This window comes from Crocodylus porosus, unplaced genomic scaffold (assembly GCF_001723895.1).
Source record: "Crocodylus porosus isolate Cpor-Errol unplaced genomic scaffold, CroPor_comp1, whole genome shotgun sequence".
Classification (NCBI taxonomy): Eukaryota; Metazoa; Chordata; order Crocodylia; family Crocodylidae; genus Crocodylus; species Crocodylus porosus.
The window spans coordinates 108212440-108233661 of NW_017728886.1; the positions used below are offsets into that span (position 1 = coordinate 108212440).

General features: G+C 45.0%; 1 protein-coding gene across 2 annotated transcripts in view; it reads left to right on the forward strand.

Moving 5' to 3' along the window:
- The first annotated feature begins 1137 nt into the window (after positions 1-1137).
- Positions 1138-21222, forward strand: part of LPCAT1 (lysophosphatidylcholine acyltransferase 1) — a 71600-nt gene continuing 51515 nt past the window's right edge. Inside the window, exons 1-3 of one of the 2 annotated variants that reach the window (XM_019540302.1) lie at positions 1138-1302; positions 8800-8942; positions 9453-9667. In XM_019540302.1, the coding sequence (XP_019395847.1) occupies positions 1204-1302; positions 8800-8942; positions 9453-9667 (457 nt within the window). In that variant the 5' untranslated portion in view covers positions 1138-1203. Of the gene's footprint in view, positions 1303-5378; positions 5677-8799; positions 8943-9452; positions 9668-21222 lie in introns of those variants that run through there. The other variant, XM_019540310.1, reaches the window with a different exon arrangement.

The window sequence follows — 21222 nt, forward strand, 5'->3', positions numbered from 1 at the left end:
ATGAAAGAAATTTAACTATATATGCTTTCTTCTTTTTTCCCACTTGTTCATTATCATTTCTATTTGCTTCAGCTTATGCCTTTTTTAAACCAAAGCTGCCCTCTCTCTGGATGGTGAAAGTCTGCTTTGGCACATGTCTAATAAATGCTTCTTAAAAAACTGATGTTGTAGCCATGATACTCTAGGAATTATGAGAGAGGCAAGGATTTCTTAGGGTGATATCTTTCATTGGACCAACGGTATGGTTGGGATCAAGTTAGAGAAGCTTTTGAATGTAAGACATTCTTCCTCACGTCTCTGAATTCATGTCTAACTTGATGCCAACCACACTGTTGGTTCAAGAAAGGATGTTGTCCTAAGAAATTCATAGATTCATAAATCTTGCCTCTCTTAAAAACTCCAAGTTTTCAGTCCCACTTTTCTTCCTCCCATCCAGGACACTCATCAGTTTCCTTTGCTGGAAGGGAAACAGCTCAGTTACAACTCTCAGTGTGTGTTGATTAGTGTGTGTGTGTGTTTGGGGGGGATACAGTGTGTGTGTGCGCACATGCATGTGGGACTAGTGTGCGTGTCTGTGTGTGCGGGCACACATTGTGTGTGTATACTGCTTAGTGTGTGTATACTTAAGTGTGTGTGTGCATGTGTGTATAGTGGTTGGTGTGTGTGTGTACATGTGGCGATAGTGTGTGCGTGTGTGTGCGCGCATGCATGCACACGTCTGTGGGGACACTGCTGCCTAGGCTTGGCCTCCTTCACCAGGACCGTGTCACGGTCCGTGGGCGGGTGCGTGTTGTGGATTCCGCTGACTAGCACCGGCCTCCTCTCCTAAGACTACGTGTGTGCGCTCGAGGGGCTGCCGGGGACCGGCCTCCTCCCCCAGGGCTGCCAACCGCGCGCGCGGGGGCTGCGGCTCCAGCTGCCGGAGCCCGGCCGCCCGGAGCAGGACCGCGCCTCCCCCCGCGCTGCGCTCCCTAAGCCGGGCACAGCCGTCCCACTCAGGTTAAGCCGCTCCAGGCCTGGCGCCAGGCAGACAGCCCCCGCCGGCAGCTCGCGCGCTCGCCGCCGCCTGAGGCGCATGCGCGGCTGCGGGCACCGGCCTAGCGGCCAGCGGAGTGGCGCGCGCAGCCTCGCTCCCCCCTCCCCACCGCCTATCCCGCTCCTTCCATCCCGCCGCCGCGCGCCCGAGCATCCTCGCGCCGCGCCATGAAGCTGAGCAGCCGCGGCCGGGCGCGAGGGCCGCCCCCGCCCGTGCGCAACCCCTTCGTGCATCGCCTGCGCCTCGGCGCCCTGCAGCGAGCCAAGGTGCGAGCGGGGCGCGGCCGGGGGGGCGCGTGGTCCTGCGATGCAGGGGGGCAGGGATGCGGGGAAGGTGCTCAGGCGGGTGAGGGGTGGGTCGTGCAATTCGCCCCCCTCCCCCCATACCCAACAGGCCTGTGTGGAGCCGGGCTCGGTCAGCTGAGCCCGCTCCCCCTCCCCCCATGAAGAAGGGCCTGAGTGACTTGGGAAGCCGTGAGCACCCGAGCGCCTGCTCCCCCTCCAAAGGGCTTGGGGGGCAAGGGCAGTCTGGGGCTTGGTGCTGTGCCCCCCAGTCGGGGGTGTTGCGGGCACGTTGGGGCAGCCCCTGGCAGGGTGCAGAGGTGGGCAAGGCAGGGGCTGGGCAAAGGGTTGGAGGTTGCCGGTTTCCCTGGAGTTCAGCCCCTTGGGATGGGGCTGTATGTGCGTTGGCAGCAGAGTTTGGGGGATGGCTTGTTTGGGGTGACTTGGGTAGGGATGGTCCTGCCTTGGACTGGGTGCCCCCTGGAGGTCACTCCCAGCCCAGCTTGTCTAGGGTTCTCTGATCAGTCCAGTGCACCTGAAAGTGCCCGTGGCGTGGCTCAGTCTGTGAGCGTTTCTTGTGGTCCTCCTCTTCTAGCCTCAGTAGCTACACAGCGTTCAAATTGTGCTTGATACAGAATGAGTTTTCTCAAGGGCTTCTCCCTGGTGCTCATCGCTGCAATGTTTTGCTGTTTCACAAACATCTTGTAAACAGATCTTTGTCCCCCTCCAGTAAGGTGTTGTCTGCCCAGGTTTACAAATGGAGGGAAGCAAGGCACTGAGTGCACAGCCAAAATAGTCATGTACCCTCACTAATATGGGGTACTCCAGTCTCTCATCTATTAGGCCTGATTTTTGCAGGATGCTTAACCTTCTTATTGTGCGTTGTGTTCCACGAACAGCTTGTCTACCTCGGTTGTAGTTGTGGGTGCTCAGTCCTCTGGTAAATCTAGCCCTGGCATCCAGCAAGTAAAAACATGTAGTAGCCACCAAGGGAACACTTGTCCGGGGTTTTTTTAAGGGCCAGAGGCCAAAGAGGGCTTTTGGAGCTCTGTAGGCAGAATTTAAGCGCCCAAGTCCAAGCAAATGTCTTAACAAAATCTGTCTGAAGATCAGTTGCTGCATAGGCCCAGAGGCATCACCACCTTGGCTCAATCAAATGTTTAAGCACTTAAATCCATAAGCCATTTGGGATTTACATACTAGGTGTTTGCTCCTGAGCTCCTGGAGGGGCCACATCCCTAAGGTATGCCCCTAAGGGCATGCACACCCCGAGGCATGCAATTCAACCCTCATGATTGCTTTCCCTTAAAAGCACTGGGAGATGGCATAACAGGTAAAGGGCTGGAACAGCCACCCAAGAAAGAGAGATCTGGGTGCCATACTTGCTTCTTCCTGCCGTGATTTTTTAAATTTAGATCTCCCTCCTCCCAGGAGAGTGTCTGAACCACCAGGTGTTACAATAGGGTAGGCAGGGTCACCATTTACCCCCTCTAGCTGCGTCAGCAGGCAGCCAGGAATGCAAGAATAGAGCAAGGAGCATGACCCTTTAGCTCAGTGGTGAGGATAGTGTATTTTGGTATACATGCACTTCCTTTATGCTGAAAAAAGGACTCTGCACTTACCCAGAGTACGTGCTTATCAGAAATCAACCTAAACAGAGCTCACTAAATATGCAGTAATGTGAATGCTGTGGTAGTAGCAGCCCCCAAACTGGCTAGATGCTGTGAAAGTGGCTGGAACTACTCAGTTTTAGGGCTGCTCTTAGACACTATTTCACAGCCCCCAAGGTACGCTCCCATCACTTGCAGGCCTTCCATGACTGCTTATTCATCCCCGAGTTTGCTTGGTGAAAATGTGTGGGAAGTTTTTCCTAGCAGTTGCTTCTCAGTTCTTCAGGTCTGTCAGAGCCTGAACCTAGGCATCTTTTGGAAGTGCTGTAAAACTACCTTGTTTGGGCAGGCATTTAGGAAAGCAAGCTAGGTTGGGTTATTTAGGGGGTTTCTGTTTTATCTTGATACTCAAATGCTTTTTGTTTTGTTTTCATGTTCATTCTCTTGTTTTATAAGTTATTCTGTTTCCTTACTGTAAGCCACACTAAACCTTTGTTGGGAAGCTTATACGTCAAAACACATATCCATTTCTGGTGCAGTTAAATGGAGCGCAATGGGGTGGTAAACTAGGTGGCTTCATTGGAGGACAGTTCCACCTAGTAAACTGCTAACTGCAGTACAGTTAAGTTACAAAGTAGAGGAGCTGAAAGATGCTTTGTACTTGAGTGATATGTAGAAGTTTGTAACACTGTAAGCAGTGGATGAGGGATGTAGGTTAGTGGTTAGTGACCTGTGCATTTGTCTGGTATAGGTGTAAGGGGAGTACTCTATGTGCTGCTCTGTGCTTCCCATGCTGTTGATGCATTTTATCGAAAGAGTCCTTCATACAAACTGTATAGCAGTCCCAGCAGCAGCTCCTTTTTTAACTCTGCCTTCAGAAACTATGCTGGCATCACACAAGTTCTGAAATTGAAGCCAAACAAGAATTCTGGTCTTTAGGGTGGCAGTCACCTGCATGAACCAACTTTCTTTCATTTTGTAGTCACCTGCTTGATTTGCTACATACTTGTAAATTTCCACAACAAATAGCACACAAGTTTTTGAGTGAAAGCTGCCTTTTTCCCGTACAATCCTGATTTGTTCTCTGTGTACTATCCACCTGCTCAGTGTACTGAATTAAATAGGATTTTGGTAAAATAAAAAGGAGTATGTAATCCTGCAACTTCAGACATTATTGTTTTAATGTCTGACTTCAGAACTTGAAAACTTTTTCTTATATATCTTTTATCTGATTTTCTGTGTTTTTTAAATAAAAAAGCAAATGAGGTTGGAAAATGTACAAAATTTCTGTCCTGTGGGGCCATATTGACTCCCTCATGAACTTTTGGTAATGCCAAACTTTTAATGCCAACACACTTGAGCTAACAATAAAAAATTGTAGTGACAGAGTGACTAGTACTAAGATGTTGTTTTCTGTATGATTAGGTTATTCATGTGGATGAGTTTCATGTTTTGCTGGTTGGGTTTAGAAAACTTTTGGCAGTTGGGGACTACTGAGTCAAAAATCTCAAATTTATTTCCAGGTATAGATGAGAAATGTGCTTTAGTGGTGACAGACCCTTTTGGTTGTCCTGTGCTGAATATGTTTGTAACTTAACTGAAGTACATTTTCTTTCTTTTTCTGTGCTGTTTAAATGCCCAGTGTGACATCATAGACTCATAGGGTTGGACTGGGCCTCCAGTATCAACTAATCTAATCCCCTATAGAAATACAGGATTCACTATTCCTACACCTTTCCAGATATTGTCTGTCCAGACTCTTGAAAATCTCCAGTAAAGGAGCCTTCGTGACTTCCTTAAAGTTGTTACATTGTCCTACTCTTCTTACAGTTAGGGAGTTTCCCCCAGGTTTTGTCTGACTCTGCTTTGCTTCAGTTTAAGCCTATTGCCCTGTGTCCTGTTCTCCGTGGCAAGGGAGAACAATGTTTCTCAGTCTTCTTCATGGCAGCTTTTCAAATATTTAAAAACTGCTGTCGCTTCCCTCCTCATCTACTTAATCCCCTTTTCTGCAAATGAGACCTATATAGTTCCTTCAACCCTTCCTCACATGGTTTGCTTTCCAGTTCCTTTATCATCTTCATTGCTTACCTCTGGACTCTTTCCAGCTTCTTTACTGCTTACAATGCAGTGCTCAAATCTGGACACAGTAATCAAGCTGAGGCTTAAAGACTACTGAGCAGAATACTACTTTTGCCACCTGTGTCTTTTATGTACAATGCTTCTGTTAATGCAGCTCAAAATTGCCTTTGTTTTTTTTTGGGGGGGGGGCGCTGATTCATTGGATTTCAGCCTCAGCCAGGACCCCCAGGTCCTCCTGGGCTGTGCGATTGTCAAACCTGCCATCTTCCATTCTGCATTTAGGTTTTCTTCCTGATGTGCAGCACCTTTATATTTGTCCTTGTTTAATTATTTTAAAAAAATCTATAGCCCAATCCTTCAAAATTCCTCTGGATTTTTATCTGATCCTCAGCTCCTCTGATCGTGTACAAATTCAATCAGTATACTCTCTAATCCTGCCTCCAAGTCATTAATAAATTGTTAAACAGTGCTGGAAACAAAACGGACACCTGTAGAACCTCATCTGAGATCCCCCGTCTGTCTGAAATCAATCCGTCAGTAGCTATTCTTTGCTTGCAGTGATTCAGTCTATTATGTATCCACTTAGAAGTTATGTCTGCCTCATGTTTCTCCAGTTAACTTAAGAGACTAGTATGTGGGACCATGTCAGAAACTACTTACCTATGTTCAGGTATGTTATGTTGATTGTATTTGCCTTTTTCACCAAACTAGTTAACCTGTCAAAAAAATGAAATCAAGTTGTTTTTGATAAGACTTGTTCTTAAACCCATGTTGATTGATAACAATCACCCCTTCCTCCTCAAGTATTTACAAATTGAGTTATTATAAATCACTCCAGTAATTCTTCAGGTATTGAAGTTTGCTTAAGATAGCAAACATCAGAGAGCAGAAGACTGGTTTGACTTCTTCAGTGTTAAGGTCAGAGAAGCACCTTCACTAAGGAAAGTTGCTCGACTTGTTCTGCACTTGCTTCTCATGCAAACGAGCCTTTATGACTGTTGATAAAATGGCCTGGAATGTCTCCAACCAACCTTCCTTCCCTCCTTACTCCTGCGTTGGTATAGGTGCAGTTGACCGAGAGAGCGACAGACATGAACAAAGCTGACTGATTTGCCTTTTTTGTTGTCTGTGCCTCCCACAAGGTTTTAGTAGAAACTTACTTTTCTCAAAAAGGCAAGGATATCTTAGGTTGATGTCTTATATTGGACCAACTGCATAGCTGGAATAGAGTTGGACAAGCTTTCAAATGCAAAACGCTCTTCATCAGGTTGAAGCAGTGAAAGCCAGGGGGCAGGACCAGGGGCTTTCACTACTTCAACCTGATGAAAGAGCATTTTGCATTTGAAAGCTTGTCCAACTCTATTCCAGCTATGCAGTTGGTCCAATATAAGACATCACCCTAAGATATCCTTGTCTCTTCTGGGCATCATGGCTACAGCGTTCCTCTAATACTACCTTTCTCATAAATTAACATCCCTCTCCAAACCTATTATAGAGTTAAATTAGGTGGAGGAGTAGTGTAGGTAGCTGGGCTATGCAGCAGGAGTGGTGATGATAGCAAAGAACTGGGGCAACTGTCAGCCTTTGCTATGACCCTCTGCCCCTACAAAAAAAAAAAGGGAAAACTTACTCCAGCAGAACATTTTACTTCTCCCCATAAGATGGACCTTGTACTAGTTAGGAACACCTGAGCACCAAAAGGCTCTGTGTGTCTCCCCTTTTCCGTACGTTTTTATTGGTTTCATGAAAGTTGGATGAAGATGAGCAATGGAGATGGAGAGCTACAATAAGCTACCCATCTCTGTAAAAGCACTGCCTAGCTAGTTCTATTTCTGGGAAGCAGCTCGTCAGACCTTAAGCCATCAGCTTCACTTATCTTCAAGCAATTAACTACCTGTTTGCATCAAACGTTAGATTATAAAACTCTAGTTACCCTCCATATACAATAGATGGCACTCTTAATGAGCAGCTGTTCAGTGTTATGCTTTCTGCTTATTCAGTGTGATCCTTATGAGCATTTACTGCTTGCTATTAAAATTCTGCTCTGAAGAATTAGTTTCCTGATGGGGTTTTCTCTGGTAATCATCACTGTGGTATCTGAATGCTTCACAGAGTCTGTCTGTCTGTCTGTCTGTGATGGCAAGTTTTATCCCCATTTTCCATATGAGGCTCTAACTTGAATTCCTTGTGCTCAGTTTGAGATGCCTAGGGCATAATTTTTCAAAGTTCTTAGCATGAAAATATGAGTTTGGACCCAAAAGCTTTCAAAGACCATTTCCCCCCCCCCTGCTATTTAGTTGGTCTAATAAAAGATATAATCTGTAGTCCAAGAGTCTTGAATTTGTCTGCCTCTGCTTTTTAGACCAACACGGATATAAGCTATATCCCTGAATACGAGTACAAATTTGAAGCTTGGATCTCAAGCGAGGCATCCAGAAATGAGAACTGTGGACTTTCATATAACACCTGCTTTGTTTGAGTCATTTGTTTAGCATCACATAGGACTTCTGTCGGGGCAGGGAATCCAGTTCAACAGGGCAGCCTCCAATCATTTGAACCAAGAAACTCTTTACTCTTACTGTTTTCTCCTGCCTTACTCACAGTACCCTTTTCTAAGTTCTGCAGCAAACTAAGTAGGGATCCTGAAGACAGTCTCTTCCTCTATGCAGTCCAAATTTATGGTATACCAGGTTTATTCTGAGCACTGAATGAGTCTGAGGGCCCTAGAGAAAGATAGTAGTGCATAACCATGTCATTAAACACTATCTTAAATAGGAATGGGAAATTTTTTTGGCAAGTAAATTCTTCATTAGGTCAGTGGAGGAAAAAAGGAGGGTCATGCAGCACTCAACTGAGTTGCCCAGGTGGTAGTTTCTGCTTGACTGAATATGTAATTTTTATGCAAAAGTGGATAATGTTTGCTAAAAAAGATTGAAAGCAGCACACCTAAGAAAACTATAGGGCTGTGATTTGGGCAGGTTCCTAGGAAGCTGGAGATGAGGTATTTGAGCTCAAGTCTTCTGCATCCTGGATGAGTGCTTTAATTGCTATGTTACTGAGTAAGAAGGGGGGTGGGGTGGGATGGGGTGGGGAAACATTGCTCCTGCCCCCACCTACTTATTGATTTTGTGACTAAGACTTAAATCTAGCAATTTATTTCCATTGCTTTGATGTGTGTTAAATGCTGCAAATGGAAATAAACTAACTCATTAGCCCTGGAAATCATTTCCCCCAGCCCTGAAACAAAATAGAGAAAAAGACCTGCTTGGGGTCCAACCCAACAACAAATGTGAACAATAAGGTTGAGGTAAGGTTGTGAAGAAAACCTTGATTTTTTTTTTTTTTTTTTTTATATGTCCCGACTTAAGAGATGCAGAGTTAATACTTCAAATGTTCTTTTAATATAGGGTAGAGGGCTTTTTTTTTTTTTTAATAACACAAACCTTTTTTTCTTGTATAATGACAAGTGTCCCCCTGCCTCTGCTCAAATGATTGATTGACATTTTTACACAACTCAATTCAAAGTTAAGAATTCACTCCTGGACATGGACTACATCTAGAAGACTTGAGAATGGAAATGTTCAGGTGTTCTTAACTATGTTGCTGTGTGATGTAGCTATATAGCTACAGCTTTGTTTTAGAGTTTCTCTTCATTCAATTAGTAAGGTGTTTTTCACATTAAATGGAAGAATATTTATTTTTAAACTAACTTTCTTTTGAGGTGTTTCTTAAAATGATTGTTCAGTTTGTTATTTTAATGTACTCTAAACTGACTCTCTTGTGTGTGTTGCAGGTTGCCTTCATGACCTTGACTTTGTTCCCTATTCGACTCTTTTTTGCTGTTTCTATGATGTTAGTTGCCTGGTTTTTTGCATTTATTGCTTTATTGGGATATAACGAGAAGGAACTTGAAAAGCCTCGCTCCTGGTGGCGAAAGTGAGTTCCTATCTTCACTCATTTGGTAAAGCATATGCTGAGGTATTACCAAAAAATAACCACTGCATAACTTAATTGGTTTAAGGAGAAAAGGCTGGAAAAAAAACTGATGCTACTGGAGAAATTTGCTTTTGGGGAGTGAGGAGCTGAGCACTGTGGGACAATGAAGGACCAGCAGGTCCCTGTCACCCCCCTTAGTTGGAGAACACCACTGCTGTATGGCATTGCAGCAGTTTTGAAACACTCCAGTGTGGCTGGGTGGGAAGAGAGGGGCATGCATCTGTACGATACCAAAGTGCTCCAAATTGTAGCGGAAATTGGAGCACATCTGTCCATGACCTGTTAGCATACAAATATCTTGGACCACTTCACAAAGTTTGAACAAAAAAACTAAAATGTTCTTATTCTGTTACTCAGTTTCTTTGATACTTATGTAAGTATCTGCTTGTATAACAAAAGTTTTACCTAGGGGAATATAACCATTATCCTTTTTTTTTTTTCCCTTCTCAGGGCAGTGCATTGCTTGCTGAAAGCACTCATGAGAACTATGTGGCTCGCTGGTGGATTTCATTGGGTAACTGTAAAGGGCAGGCAGGCATCACCAACAGAAGCAGCCATTCTCACAGTGGCTCCACATTCTTCATACTTCGATGCTATTTCTGTGACTATGACCATGGCCTCCATTGTGATGAAGGCAGAAAGCAAAGATATTCCTGTCTGGGGAAGTAAGTTAATAGAAATGTCTTTCTTACAAGGAAGGTTTAAAAAAAGGACATCCTGGAAATCTCACCAATACATATTAAATATGGCAGATGGGGGGAGAAAATACTAAGTAATGTAACCAAATTCCACTTGAACAAGGGAAGAGGTGAGAGTCTTCTGTCCTAGTTGACTTATTGAATGAGTTAGCTGAAAAAATTGAAAGAGCTGTTCGTACGATTAATGGCTAATGAGCAGAACCATATTATTCCGCAGAATTCAGAAGCAGAGATTGAATTTGAGACCCTTGGGTTCAGACCATGGTGCTGAAAGGGACAAAGGGAGACAATTGTATAAGGAGCCAGTACATAGAGATTCTGTAGGACAGGTCAACCCCAGAAATCCTTCTTCAATATTGAGTTTACAAATAAATATAACACAAATTAGTGCACATTGAATGCATTTACACAAGATGGTAAAAGCACAGTAGACTATTTCTACTGCACATTAGCACGTCACGGTGAAAGCTGTGCTAGTGCCTAGTAGAACTAGTCATTACTTAAAAGATGTGTGCTGGTGCTACTGTGCAGTAGTGCTGATTACTGGTCACTCTGGGCAGCAGTTAGGGAAGTGGTGTGGCAGTGGCAGCAGAGGGCTCACATTGACAGTGTGTGGTTGTGAGGGAGGGTGTGGGCATCCCCTCCACATTCTCCCCCTCCCCATGGTGCCCAGCCCTGGCAGGTGGTGGCAGTGGCACCAGCAGCAGGCAGGGGTGCTCAGGGCGCTTGTGCCCAGTTCAGGTGCTCATTCCCAGTGGGGCACAGCTCCAGGCAGTGCTGCACATTGCAGTGAGGACTGCAGCCTTCACTGGGCAGTCCATCGCCAGCGCTCCCCACTTGCATGTGCAGCTCTCTCATTTGCATGGCATGAGAGGGAAGCCCCCCCTCATGCCATGCAAATGCGCTGGAGCTGGCTGCCTTCTCCGCTTGGCCTGCACTTCATGGGAGGAAAGCCTCAGGCACCTTCCCCTGGGGGACAGGGAAAGCAGCTGGCTCTAGTGCCTGGGGCTTCCTTCCCATGTTTGGCGAGTGGGGAGTGCTGGTGATACAGACTGCCTGGCAGAGGCTGTGCCCCTTGCCACAATATGCAGCACTGGCTGGAGCCAAGCCCTGCCAGGCACCAGTCCCCTGAACAGGTCTGCCTGCTGCTGCTGAGCCATGGGGGGAGTATGAGGTGAGGGGGTCTCCCTACCCACCCCCACCTTCCTTCACACCCACAACCTTCCTGAACATACCCTGTGCCCCCTTCCACACAGTCACACCCCACCACACATGCACACACACCCCTCCACAACATACAAGACTAAGACTTTTTTTTTAAGTTATTATGCAAACACCTATATATACACTACGCAAACACAAATCATGACAAAAATATGTTATAATAGGTGTTTGATTTCTAGTGTGTGATTTGTTTTTTTTTCTCGTTCTAAGATGACAACCCCCCCATCCCAAAAGGAGTATTTCTGGGGGGCAAGGGGTGAGACTTCCGGTGAAAAAGGTCAGGGTTTAGGGGCGGGACTTCCAGTCTGAAATTGGCAACCGGCAGGCAGGGCAACCCATGCAGTCCTCAACAGCTCACCAGAACTCATTAAGCGGCCTTCCACCCAAAATAATATCCTGCCCCTGAGCCAGAGGTTCCACTGGTAGGAAGCATCTAGCCAAGCTACCATCACTTTAAAAAAAAAAAAAAAAATAGAACCTATTTTTATAAGGGTTCAGGTTGCCTCTCAGTGTCCCAGAGCAGCTTCAATATGTGGAGTAGTAACCTGTTTATCTGTCTTCACTTCCACCAAAGCTGATTCCCATGATGTAAGCACAACATCTTCCATTTACTGGTAATTATATTAGCCCATACTTAGCGGAGTTTTTCATTAAAATATCATGTAGGACCACATCAAATGCCTTACTGCCTTATTATATCAACATGTTCCTTTTCATCCAGCAAGCTGGTTATCCTTGCAAAGAAGGTAATCACGTTAGTTTGGCGTGACTTGTTACTAACTTCCCAGGTATTGAAATCATACTTACTGATCTAATCCTCCTTTTTCCCCCATTTCAAATATGTGCACTGTTAGCTCTTCCACAATTTTCACCTGTTGTTCATGAGTTTTCGAACATTATTGTCAGTGGCTCTAAGGCTTTTTTTTTTTTTTTTTAGCTATTTCTTTCAGAGCACTGGGGTGAATTCTATCAAATCTTCCTGACTTAAATTTATCTTATTTATCAAAAATTCTTTTCTGTGCTCTTCATATGCATTTTGCAGATTTCCCCTTCTTTGGCCATCTTTCTTTTGTTAGTTATTTGTCTGTTGTTTGAGGGGGTTCGGAGATGGTGAAAGTAAAAGAACCACCTTAATAAGTGCACCATCTGCCTCGGAGACTTCTATATTTGAGAAGCCAGTCCTACCTTGATAGTCTTGTGACACAGCTGGACATGCTATTGAGTGTTTTGGATCTCTCTGCTAGGAAAGTAAACAACTAGAGACCTGAGCAGAAAGCAGCTCATTCCTGTGTAGGTAGGACAACCAAGCTCTTTGTACATAAAATATGTATAATGACTTCAGAGATCTGGAGGAGTGAGGTTTTGGGATGAAAACCTACAAGCTCATTTTACTGAGGTGGAATTCAGTAGCCATCTTGGACTGAAAATTGAGGTGAATTCTTCCACATATTTTTATCTGGATAGAAGGTAAAATATGGAGGATTTGCCACAAGGGCATTTATCTCCTTTAGATAGAGAGTTAGAGCAAGAAACACATTGCCCTGGGCTCAGGGAGACCTTATCAGAGGTGTGAAGACCGTATTTAGGTCTGTCTCTGTGATGGCATCTCTTACTGAAGTGAAGATCTTGGTGACACTTTTGAGGAAGTTCAGGACTACTGGATGAGAACACCTCAGTGCTCGAGGAGAGGGGGCCAAGAAAACCCGTAAATGGCCAAGAAAACTTTAGTTACTATCGCAAATACCTGGATAATATCCTGTATTGCTTCATGGAGTGCCTGGAGAATAAGGCATGGATGGGAAGGTGACCAGAAGAATTTTTGACTGTGGAATAAAGAAGATATGGGAGAAGAAGCCTATATACTAACAATCTTATACAGCAGTAGGACACTGGCTTCTGTGATCCCCTTGCTTCACCCATGGCAGGTTTGGGTGTTATATCTTATGTTGTGTCAAGGTTGATGGTAGTTTTACCAAGAGGTTGGACAATGAGTTTGCCTGGGATGCTTTGGATAAGGATAATGCTGGCTCAGGTGGGGGGTTGGACTAGATGTGACCTCTGGAGATCCCTTCCAGCTGCACTTCTCTCTGATCCTATGACTGGAAAAATACCTTGGAGGGTCATCTGAACCTACCTTCCCTTGAGCATCTTCCTCTCTTTCTCCCCCCTGCCCCCTTTTCATCAGGGATCTGGTGGTATCGTGTGTCCCACCATGAAGATAGTCAGTAAGTTCTTCCGTGATCCTAGGAAGATCTTTTCCAACCATATCTCACTTCAGTCCCTCTGGCAGGTAGCACACCCATCTCTTTCCTGAATCTACCTTGGTTACAAGCCAATTGATTCTCCCCAGCAAGCACGCTTATGTTGCCAGGGTCATCTGGAAGAGACTTCCAAGGTAGGTGGTGCTCTCCCTTATCTTGGAGGTCTTTAAGAGGAGATTGGACAAACACCTGGCTAAGGTCATCTGATCCCAGCACTCTTTCCTGCCCAGGGGCAGGGGGTTGGACTCTGAGCTTCTGAGGCTCTTTCCAACCCTAAAAATCTGTGAAATTTGAGCCCAGCAGTCTTTCCTGCCCAAGTGCTAGGGGGCCAGATCTGATTATCTCGAGAGGTCAGTAGTCACCCCAAATCACATGGATCTGCCCCTTTGGGGGCAGGTATGCATCTCTAGTCCTCCCCTTGCACTCTTCTTTCTGCTGGGAGACTGGCCTTCTGCTTTCTTTGCCAGTCTTCTGTGTATCATTCTCCCTCCTGACTTTTTTCACTGCCTTGACCTCTATCCTGTTGATGTTGTTTTGCCTTCTGAAACATCCAGGTGTCCAGTTCCCTGCAGGTTGCTGATGTGGGCTCCCCATTGTAATAGAAAAACATCTGGGTCATTGTTGACCCTTACACATATTGAACATATCTGTCCTCGACATAGGAGAACAGAACTCCTAGAAGATTGTCAACATAATGGTAAGCAAATGATTTTTCAAAGATCTTTCACACACTGACAGGACTGCATGCCTCTAAGCTCAACATGGCATATGATGTCACAGGTGTAGATGGTCATGTGATCAAGAGTGTAGCGTTGGCTTTATCAGTGGATCAGTGGTTGACTGGTAGGGTTAGCTCCTGCATTAGATAAGTTCTAGGTGTCACAGGGTCCAGATTGACCTTATGAATTGCAGACTCATCCAGAAGTCAGACTGGATTTAGGAGTATTCATCAGTTGTTCTTGGGTGTGAAAGAGGTGCAGTCATCTAGATGGTCATACACTGCTATCCCTTGCTGTCTAAGGTGTATGGTTACTACCAAGAGCATCTTGGTAAAGACTCTAGAAGGTATCAGGAGGTGGAATGGAAGAGTCTTGTCCTGGTACTGGTCCTGACCCACCACAAATCAGGCACTTCCTGTGGGAAGGTCCAGTTCGCTGTGCAGATGTAGTAATAGTAGCTTGAACTTTTAAGTTGCAAATTGAAAATGAATGAAATTAAATGAAAGTGCCCTGTCTTTAAATTCCTTTCTGGTGTCAGAAACTATCCATCACAGAAACCATTTCCTTGGTGTAAGGTTACTTCCTCTCTCTTGCTTAAAGTTAACAAGGAGGATACTGCTTGTTGAAGCAAGACCTTCTTAGAAGGATCACTGAAAAGGGATGGAAAATGGCATTTTTTTTGCTGTGGACAGCAGGCTGAAACTGTGTCATGTATCCAGTTGAGATGGATCTAATGCCTGTCAGTCTGTAATTTTGGACAATGTTCAGTGTGGGAATGGAGCCAGCATCAAGATTTAATGTGTGTTAATCGGTTGCCAAATGAACCATTGAGCAGGGGTATCGACTGGCAAGTGAAGTTGTAGCAGGGTTTCTTTTATTTTTAGGGATGGCTTCATACCAGGTAGTGAATATGGATAATGCGGAAATAGTGGTTGTGACCTACCTTGGATGTATTCTATCTCTCATTCTGACAGATCAAATCTGGTTCATGAAATGCAAAGTGGCAGGTATATGAGATGGGAAGATGCATGGTTTAAATATGCAAGCTGAAGCAATGCACAACCTCAAAAAGAAGAAACCTGTTGGGTAATCCGTTTTGGAAATAGTTGTTGCAGGTGCCATGGTGCAGGGCAGGGTAAGTGGCAGTCAAATAACTGGGAAGAGTAGAAGTGAAGAAGCAGAATAGTGCTGTGTTCAATAGGGAAAAACAGGAAGCATTCAACCTGGACAGAAGTACCAAATAGCTGACAACTATTCAACAAATTTGGAAGAAGAGAACATGAAAGTTGTTACAAAGAAACACATTTGTTTGGTTGGTGTCCTAGTGTTGTGAAGAAAGCAGCTATCCATTGAGGTTCTTGACCTACTTTAAGGAAGAAAGCAGTCTTCACTGCCAGTCCTTTTTTTAAAAGATCATAGTAATGGACATGTGGAAAATAGGATAGTGTGCTGTCTCCATAGTAAGTGCAGTGTTAAATGGCATGTTCAGTAAAGACACTATTACCTGCTCTAGACTTTAGAAAAATAATGGCTTCTAACCCCAGGATATTTGATTCCTGTGCGTGTGTGTTGGTCAGTACAAAAAAGTGCAAGCTATAGGATAAATTTGGAGCAAAGGTATTTGTCCATAATGTGTAGGAAGAAAATGTTATGGGTAAGCACACTGGAGATACTCAGGTGGCTATCCAGTGTCTGAGTGTTGGAAATATAAGAGTTTTCCGACATAGGGTTTTGCACCCAACGTCAAAGCTCTAGTTATGGACTACATGATGGATAAAGATAAATTAGTCACTCTACTGGAAGCTGGTAGTTGCCTGGCAACCAGTGGTTGTAACCTTATTTTTATTTACTGTAAGTAAACAAGAAAGTCCCAGGCACTAAATATCTCCCCCTAGACTAGTACTTCAAAAGGGTTAACTTCACAGAGCAGGCAGAAATTGCAAGCAAAATTTATGGAGGGAAAAAGTAGCTAAAATGTGAATGAGAATATGGAGTATCAAATAATTTTCCTTAGGAACTGCCAAAAGCCAAGATTCTTTGATCCAGCGGGACAGTCTTGATTCATTACTCACTTGGTTCAGTACTGAACTGAAGGTAATACAGGCAGTCCTTCAACTTACGACACAATTGGTTCCTGAAAACTTAAGTTGAAACATTGTAACTCGGAACCAATTTTCTCCTAAGAAACAAGGTTATAAATGGTGACTGGTTCCTGAACCAAGGCCCGATATCCTATTTTCACCAAAAATACCCCAGAATTTTGTACTTGATCAATTATAGATGAGTAATATAGATACATTAATGTATTTATATTATAAATAGCAATCGTATTGAATTGAAAGGACTTCTTTGAGGTGACTTTGCTGGACTTTTTGAAAGGCTCTCGGTTGGACTTTTTGAAGGGTCCTTGGCTGGAGTCTTGTCAGGACTCTTGGCTGCAGGTTTTTCTGGAGTTTTGTCTGCTTTCTTAAAGCAAGTGTCCAAGGAAGTTTGGACAGATGTTCTCCAGGGAGATGAGTGACGCAGTGAACTTGTTTGCTGGTGTGGTGTTGCATCAGATCAAGCATTGTAAGTCGAAACTGACGTTATAAAGTTGTAACAGGGTGTCAATTTATAAATGTCCTTAGTATGAAATGTTGTAACTCAACATTGTAAGTCGAGGACTGCCTGTAATTAGAAAGCAATTGAAAGCAAAAGCAGCATAACTAGGCTTGGCAGAACTTGATTTTTATTTTATTTTATTAATAAATTTTGATGGCTAAAATCAATGTTTATTTTTAAGCATTTATTTTGATTTTTATCAATTTAAATATTCAGGATTGTGCAAAATTACGATGTGGGGCAGACAGTTTAGTAATGACAGTCTACTCCATAAAATCCCATGTCAAAATATAAAATGTAAGTATCCATAAATCAGTAAAGCATACCTGCTTTAAATCATTCTGTTCATTTGGTAGTACATTCGTACCAGGATGGAGCTTTCACTTCTCGTGGCACTGAACACATGGGGGCTGGGGCCAGGCTAGGGGGCTGCAGGATGGAGGAAGCTCGTCAGTGGACTCCTGGCTGTCAAATTGTGATTAAATCCCCAAGCCCTGCTCTGGGATAGGAGGCATTGGCTGCCTAGCCCAGGGCAGGAAGCAGTTCCCCACAGTCCCTTGGGTGATGAGCCCCACCTGGCAGACACCAGTGGATTAAATCCCCAAGCTCTGCTCTGGGATAGGAGGCATTGCCCATATCATGCAGGGGCCAGATCAGGCTCGGAAGCAGTTTGGCCCCTGCCTCAATCATGCAAGGGCCAAACCGGGCTCGACGGGAGTTTGGTGCCCAATTCTCCAGCTGAAACCTGGCAGAGCAAGTGGCCGGCAACACCCAACTGCCAACAGCCCTGCCCCTCGGCAGCAGAACCCTGCAGCAGTGGCTTCCCAAGCCGCTGCTAGAGGAACAGTGCATGGCCGGCACAGCTGGGGCTCCCCCCACTCGCCTGCAGTGGACATCAGGTGCATGTGTGGTGCCCCATGTTCTGAATTTCCGTACTCCTGTTGTGGATTTTTTTTTTTTCTTGCATCCCCTTTTTATATACTTTGATGATTACCAGTGGAAATATTTTTCTTTTGCTCTGTGAGTGTGAGGTGAAGTCAGTTAGCAATAAGAATTGCATCCTGCCAAGGTTAAGCATAACATAGCTTTTACAAGGGGAAGGCATGGAGATTAATACATAAAAGTTAAAAGTTACAGAATATAGAAAATGGGTAAAGGAGGTTTAGTCTAGGAAAAGTCATGGCTGGCAGAGCTAAATAAAAGGAATTGGACTAGGTGTGGGTATTTCGGATAATGTAGTATACCCAAGAATATAAAAAATTCTATACTGAGTCGGACCCATGGTCTGTCTGACCTGGTGTCCTCCCCATGACAGTGGCAAGTAGCACACTTGGGTCTCTCTTTATGCAAATTCATTTTGTTCAAATTTACTTACATGTGACAACCTTATTTATATCAGAAATTTGCTTTGTGTGAGAAAAATCTGATCTTAAGTGAAGGGCCCTGCACCCTGCTGCCCTGGTCATGTGCCTTCTGTGGCACAGGGCTGCACCCCTCAAAGAGCGGCAGGTGCAGGAGGCGTGTCCCCAGGGCAGCACAGGATGAGCAGCCACCATTTCCTGCTGACCTGGTTCTCTGCCCTGGGTGCTTCCCTAGCTCAGTGGTTGCAACCCGGCATGGCTGGGAACAGTGGGGCTGCAGGGAGAAGGTGCTTGCCCCGCACTCCGTGCTGCAGAAAGCTCATAACCTCTCTGTGCAGCCCCACTGTTCCCAGTTGCGCTAGGTCATGCCCACTGAGCTATAGAGGCATCTGGGGAAGGGAAGCAGGGTAGAGCTAGGAGCAGCAAGCCTCCAGTGTTCCCTGCTGCCCTGCTTCCCTACCCCCAGTTCCTCTCCAGCCTGCCTCCATGCTGCCCTGGTGATGCACTCCCTGCATGTGCTGCTGCTTGCAGCGCAGAGCTCGCAGCCTGTCTGTGCAGCAGTTGTTGTATCGTGCGATTACTTGTTTGAATTTGTCCTGGTTTGGGGGAGGAAGTAGACTGAGGCTAGTACGTATCCCTGTTAATTATATGCATTAATTGATTTGCTTTATGTGGATGCAGATTTCACTTTATGCAAGGTTTTATTGGAATGCAACACTCGCATAGAGAGAAACCTGAGTGTAGATGTTTTAGAGGGAAAATATATTTACAGGGAGTGTCTAGTGTAATCCATCCTGTTACCCCCTCCCCTTCCCCCAACTTTAATCAGGGAAGTTAGAAGCTACATCCCTGACTGTTCTCTTTAATAGCCATCAATGGACTTGTCCTCCATGAATTTGTCTAGTTCCCTTTTTGAAACTGGTTGTTCTATCTGTCTTTACAGCTTCATATGGCAATGAATTCCACCAGTTAATTATGTATTATGTTTAAAAAAAACAAACAAAAAAGAACTTCCTCTTGCTTGTTTTTAAATGATGGGTGTCAAACGTATCTGGCCCTGCAGGCTGGTTGAACAGTGCTATGGGCCAGACTGGGACCTGTCCTTGTCCTGTTCCCCCCCCATGCTGGATCTAGCACTCTTTCCAGCTGCTCAAGGACCCATTGTGCGCAAGACTTACAGCCTGGACAAGCAGGAGTGAGTGTCATGGGTGTTGGATCTTGTATGTGTTTGGCAATTGGGGCAGAGTTGGGTGTGGTTCTGAACTGGCTCTGTGTGGGGTCAGTTCAGCACATGCTGGACTGGCTCTGTGTGGGTCAACTGGAGTCCCAGGCCAGCACTGGGAGGCTGAAATGTGGCCTACAGACCATATCTTTGATACCCCTGTTATAAAGCCATCTTTTGTTAATTTTAGTGGATGTCTCTTAGTTTTATACCGATTAGGAGAGCATAGGGTGGGATTGGTCCGTTACTGGATGTAGAGTGTAAAATTATTAGTGTTACCACAAAAGCAGAAATGTTCAACAGACATTTGTATTGTGTATTTGGAAAGAAGCAGAATGGTAAATTCCTATTACGTGGGCATGATGAAGTAATTTCCAGGCTGTTAATAACTGGAGAGAATGTTAAAAGTTCTAAAGACAGATATTTAAAAATTATCAGGTCCAGGAAGTTTGTGCCCAAGAGCCCTAAAAGATTTTTACATATTTCTGGCCCACTGAAAATAATTAATAAGTCTTCTGGAATTTTCCCACCACTCCAAGACTTGAAGAGTTAATGAAGTGTCAGTAGCCAAAATTGAAGAGGAGTGACCTGTAGAGGTGCACCAACATATCGGTCCATATTGGATCGGCACCGATAAAAGGAAAATGAACATGATTGGCAATTGGCGTTTTGTTTTTTGGGGGGCGGTGTAGCCAGTAATGTCAGGGATTAAATGCTGCGTGTGGTCTCAGGGGCAGGGGCTGCACTGGCCTCTTCCTAGTGGTGGGGCTGGCCCAGGGCTGTGCTCAAGGCAGGCAGTAGTGGTGCTGGGAGGCAGGGCTACAGCAAATTTTAGGCTGGCTGTAGCCTACCCTGTAGTCCCCATTCCAGTGTCACCGCTCCCTTCCCTGCTCCCCCTGCACAGCCCCAGCTCAGTTCCCATTGGGAAGAGGCCTACATAGCCCCTGGGCCCAAGCCCACAGCAGGCAGCCCATCCTCACCCCACACACATCTGGGGGGGCATATGCCCCCCATGCCTCCCATAGGGGTATGTGCAGCAGCAGGGAGCCGCCCTACTCCCCGCAACCCCCTGATGAGACACCCATGGCTTTGTCCCGCACCCTGCTCTGCACTGGCTGGGTAGTCCCTGCCCCAGCCCCACGCCCTCCCTTACTTTGAGGGCCCCACACACCCCTTCCCTTCCCTGTATTCTTTCTACCACAGACTTACCTGCTGGACACTGCTCTCCAAGCTGCTGGTTTGCATATTGTTTATCAGATCGGTATCAGCCAATATGGCTGGTTAAGAATTAGCCACTGGTATTGGTCAAAAAAACCCTTTATCAGTGCACCCCTCGTGACCTGAATAAATATAGCGCAGTAAGCTTGCCATCAATTCTGGGAAAAATAGTGGAGAAGCTCATTAGGGATTCAGTTAAAAAAGAATTGAAGGATAGGGATTTAATGCCAGTTATCACAGGTTGACATATTGGGTCAACATTACTTCAGTAAAAATAACTGCAAAGACAAGGTATTTTAACTTTTGTAAGGCATTTGCATTGAAAATGGTGACTCTCTGAAACAATAAAATTTTCAATCCTGAAATAGCCACTCTAGCTCACGTGGTAGTTTGTAAAGGAAAGGTTGCAAATTCATCTTTAGTTTCTTGTGCAAAATGGTCCCGTTTCCATTGGCCTGAATTTCTCTTACCACTTTTATCTGCATACTTTGCACATAAAGGGAACATTCTGCTTCCTAGAAAAGAATACAGGCCAGAACCACATAAACTTCACTTAACTTCCACAGTGAAATAAATGACCTTAATTTAAGTTGCATAATTCCTGATGAGATACCTAAGCCACATTATGCACCTAGTGATGGGACTGGCAACAAGTAGTATGCTGAGCAAGGGTATAATAAGCTACCAGGAGATCTGAGAGAATTCTGTCTCTCTGAAATCCTACTTTTCTGGACTTGGGTGCCTCCCTACAGCCCTGAGTTGGGTATCTGTGACATTTGGATACATAGCTTGAAACACCTCCTAGACTTTCATGGATTTCATAGATACTAGGGCTGGAAGGGACCTTGGAAGATCGAGTCCAGCCCCCTGCCCAAAGGGCAGGAAGTCAGCTGGGGTCATAGGATCCCAGCAAGAT